We start from the raw sequence: 2,814 nt of genomic DNA on the forward strand, positions 1-2,814 counted from the left end.
GACCACCTGCTCCTTGCCGCCAGTGAACCCCACCAAACCAGACACCTCTACAACTGCAGAGCAGCCCCAGGGAAATATGGGGTGGAAGGTGGCTTAATGTCATTACAGATGTCCTGCTCTCTGCCACTTAAGCCACTTTGTCCCCAGCACACCCACTCCAGCCGGGACACTGTCCTGCCTGGGTCCCATTCTCTGGGGAAGAGGGGGCGAACAGTAGAAGCTCTTTTAGCTCAAACCTAATAGGGAGGTACAGAAACTGGCTGCCTGGGGTGTGGGATTGGCCTCTGAGATGTTTCCAGGCTGTTCTCCTAACACGGGACAGCCCAGCCTGGTGTTTTCCCAGGATGGGGTGTGATGTGGGGTTTCCTAGTGCTGCCACCCGTCAGTGGAGCAGGGCCCCCCAGGATCTGGGCAGGAGATCTACTCACATCACGGCTGGCTGGAAGCAGTGGCTGCCTGTGTGCTCATACATCACCACACGGCTCAAGGGAAATGCTTTGGTACTGTAGTGGACACAGCAGGGACCAGAAAAGTTGACGGAAGCTGGAAGAGAAGCGAAGTTTTCTGATTAAACCAGACCAGGAAAAGTGCCAGCAGGGAGAAGCAGTGTCAGAAGATCAGAAGGTCCCTGCTGGAGGAGCTGCTGCTCCCACCATGGGCTCCCACCACAGACATCCTTCCTTCAGGAAGCCAAAGAGTAGTGAGAAGTGCCTGCAGCAGATGCTTGGAAAGAAGAGCCGCCAAGCATTGCTAGACCTTATCTAGCAGAAAGAAAGAGGAGAGAGCTCCTCAGAGAGGGGAGCTTGGACTCACTTGGAGAAGAGGAGACCTGGTAGCAGAGGACAGCCACAAAAAATACAGCAAGAGTAGCTGTGGAGGTCTTCATGCTCCTGTTTGGTGGAGATAAATTGTAGGAGTCAGGCTAGACAGCTGCAGAATGCCCCTGGCTGTGCCTGATGTGGGATCCCTGGGTTCAGCCCACTTTATAGAGGGAAATAGTGAGCAAGGATGGAAACGTGCCAGAAACATTGCTACACGGCATGGCACAATGGAAAAAGTGCTGTGTCAAGGGTGCCGCGCAGTCCTGTGGAGGGAAGTGCGTGGAGCCTTGATGAAAGTAGTGCCCTGGCATGGCATATTATATAATGATATGGTACCCCAAACTGATAGGGAACAGGATATGACCTCTCTTTTCCTTTCCCCTGACCAAAGGACTCTGCAGAGAACCTAGAAGTAATGATTCAGAAGATTAGTAGATGGACCTCTTGCCTAGAACTCACATGATGGCAATGGATGGAGAATGACCGTGGCTGCCACACACTCATATTTCCTAGAATATCTGCATCACTGACAAACTGGAGACAATTCATTTCTCCCACCACAACTGGAGCAGGTCCATGAGTCAGGCAGCCCTCCCTGGCTGCCCGCTCAGCAGGTCAGCAAGGCATCCATGCCCTGCCCCACTTGCAGCACTGCCCCAAGAAGACAAGGGCTTTCTCCAGGGGACCCAGAAGGCCATCAGTATGTAAACGTGCAGAGCAGAGGATAGTGCATGGTTCCATCCCAGGTCTGGGCTCCTCTTCTGTTGTTGACCATCACTTGCAGCGAGTCATTAGGAAATTGGTTCTGTTGCTGTGTTGCAGTTTCACAAATACCAGTGACAGCTAAAATAGCACTATGTTACCCAGGGACATGAGAATCAACCATTAATATTTACAAAGAGCTTTAGAAGCTCATGATGGTGTTGGCACAGCAGAGTTGGCTTAGACGTTTATTTGGTTCCAGCACTGTAGAATTGACACCCTCCTGACATTGCTTTGTCATTGTCCCAGCAGCCACAAACACACAGAGAAGAGATTTGCTGTTTCAGCTCATATTGTTTGGGACCGAAATGGTGTCACTGTGCTGGCAGAAAAACTCTTGTTGGAAATGCTACATCCCTACAGAAGGGCTCTGCTGACCTCCAGGCAAAGGCTTGTGGACGAAGCCTCAGGAGAACAGGGGAAGAGCAAGGTATTCATGGTGCTAATGAATGTGACCGGGCACTGTAACAACCAGAGCTGCAGTGGGAAAGCCGCACGGGCAGGATGCCTTTCATGATGAACCAGTGGAGAAAGGGATCTAGCTCCTCTACAGAGGAGGATGATTACAAAATAGAAACCACTGCCCAAAGTGGTGGCCCTGTAGGAACCCAAAGGAGGAACTAGAAGGGAAATGAGTAGATTCCCTGAACCAGCTAAGGAGAGCTGATTCCAGGCCTGGGGCTCCCTCATGCTCCAGGGCATGATGCACACCATCATCACATCTCAGTAGACTGAACTCTGAAAAACTGAGCCAGACTTGTTAGAAAGTGTGGGTTAGGTGGGATTGCAGGATTTGTTTTACACAGAGCCTTTTGTTTCGCTAAAACACTGTGTTACTAAGCATGAATAGAACTCAGCCAGGGTGAGGCCACACGTGGGTGCCTTGCTGCCATGGAGGCAGGGAGCCTGTAGAAGCCTGGAGAGCGGGAAGCCAGGGAGGGTCTGCCCGCAGAGCCCTGGGAGCCCAGGGCACCTGCTGCCAGTGGAGCTTTTGGAAAGACACCTCCTTAGCAGGGACAGGCATCTTCCATCACACAGCAAGAAGGCAGCCCCCACCCAGCCCACAAGCCATGGTCCCTCTGCAGCCATCATAGCTTGGTGCTCAGCTTTGCCTTCGCAGCAGCAAAGGCCTTGGCACATCCTTTTGATTCTCTGCGCTTCTCTTTCACCATTGATGGGATTGCTGCCATCCCAGATCATGCCGAGGGAATTAGACTCCCAGAGTGAGGGT

At 52.1% G+C, this 2,814-nt stretch overlaps 1 protein-coding gene across 1 annotated transcript in view; it reads right to left on the reverse strand.

Annotated features, from left to right (window-relative positions):
- LOC104628069 (C-C motif chemokine 4 homolog) overlaps positions 1-886 on the reverse strand; it is a gene marked incomplete at its 3' end in the record, with an annotated part of 1,241 nt that extends 355 nt beyond the window's left edge. The window contains exons 1-2 of the mRNA XM_010296529.1: positions 814-886; positions 429-543 (exon numbers count right to left, since the gene is read on the reverse strand). Coding sequence (XP_010294831.1) covers positions 429-543; positions 814-886 — 188 coding nt within the window. The remainder of the gene's footprint in view (positions 1-428; positions 544-813) is intronic.
- Between the last annotated feature and the right edge of the window lie 1,928 nt (positions 887-2,814).

This window comes from Phaethon lepturus, unplaced genomic scaffold (assembly GCF_000687285.1).
Source record: "Phaethon lepturus isolate BGI_N335 unplaced genomic scaffold, ASM68728v1 scaffold47291, whole genome shotgun sequence".
Taxonomy (NCBI): Eukaryota; Metazoa; Chordata; class Aves; order Phaethontiformes; family Phaethontidae; genus Phaethon; species Phaethon lepturus.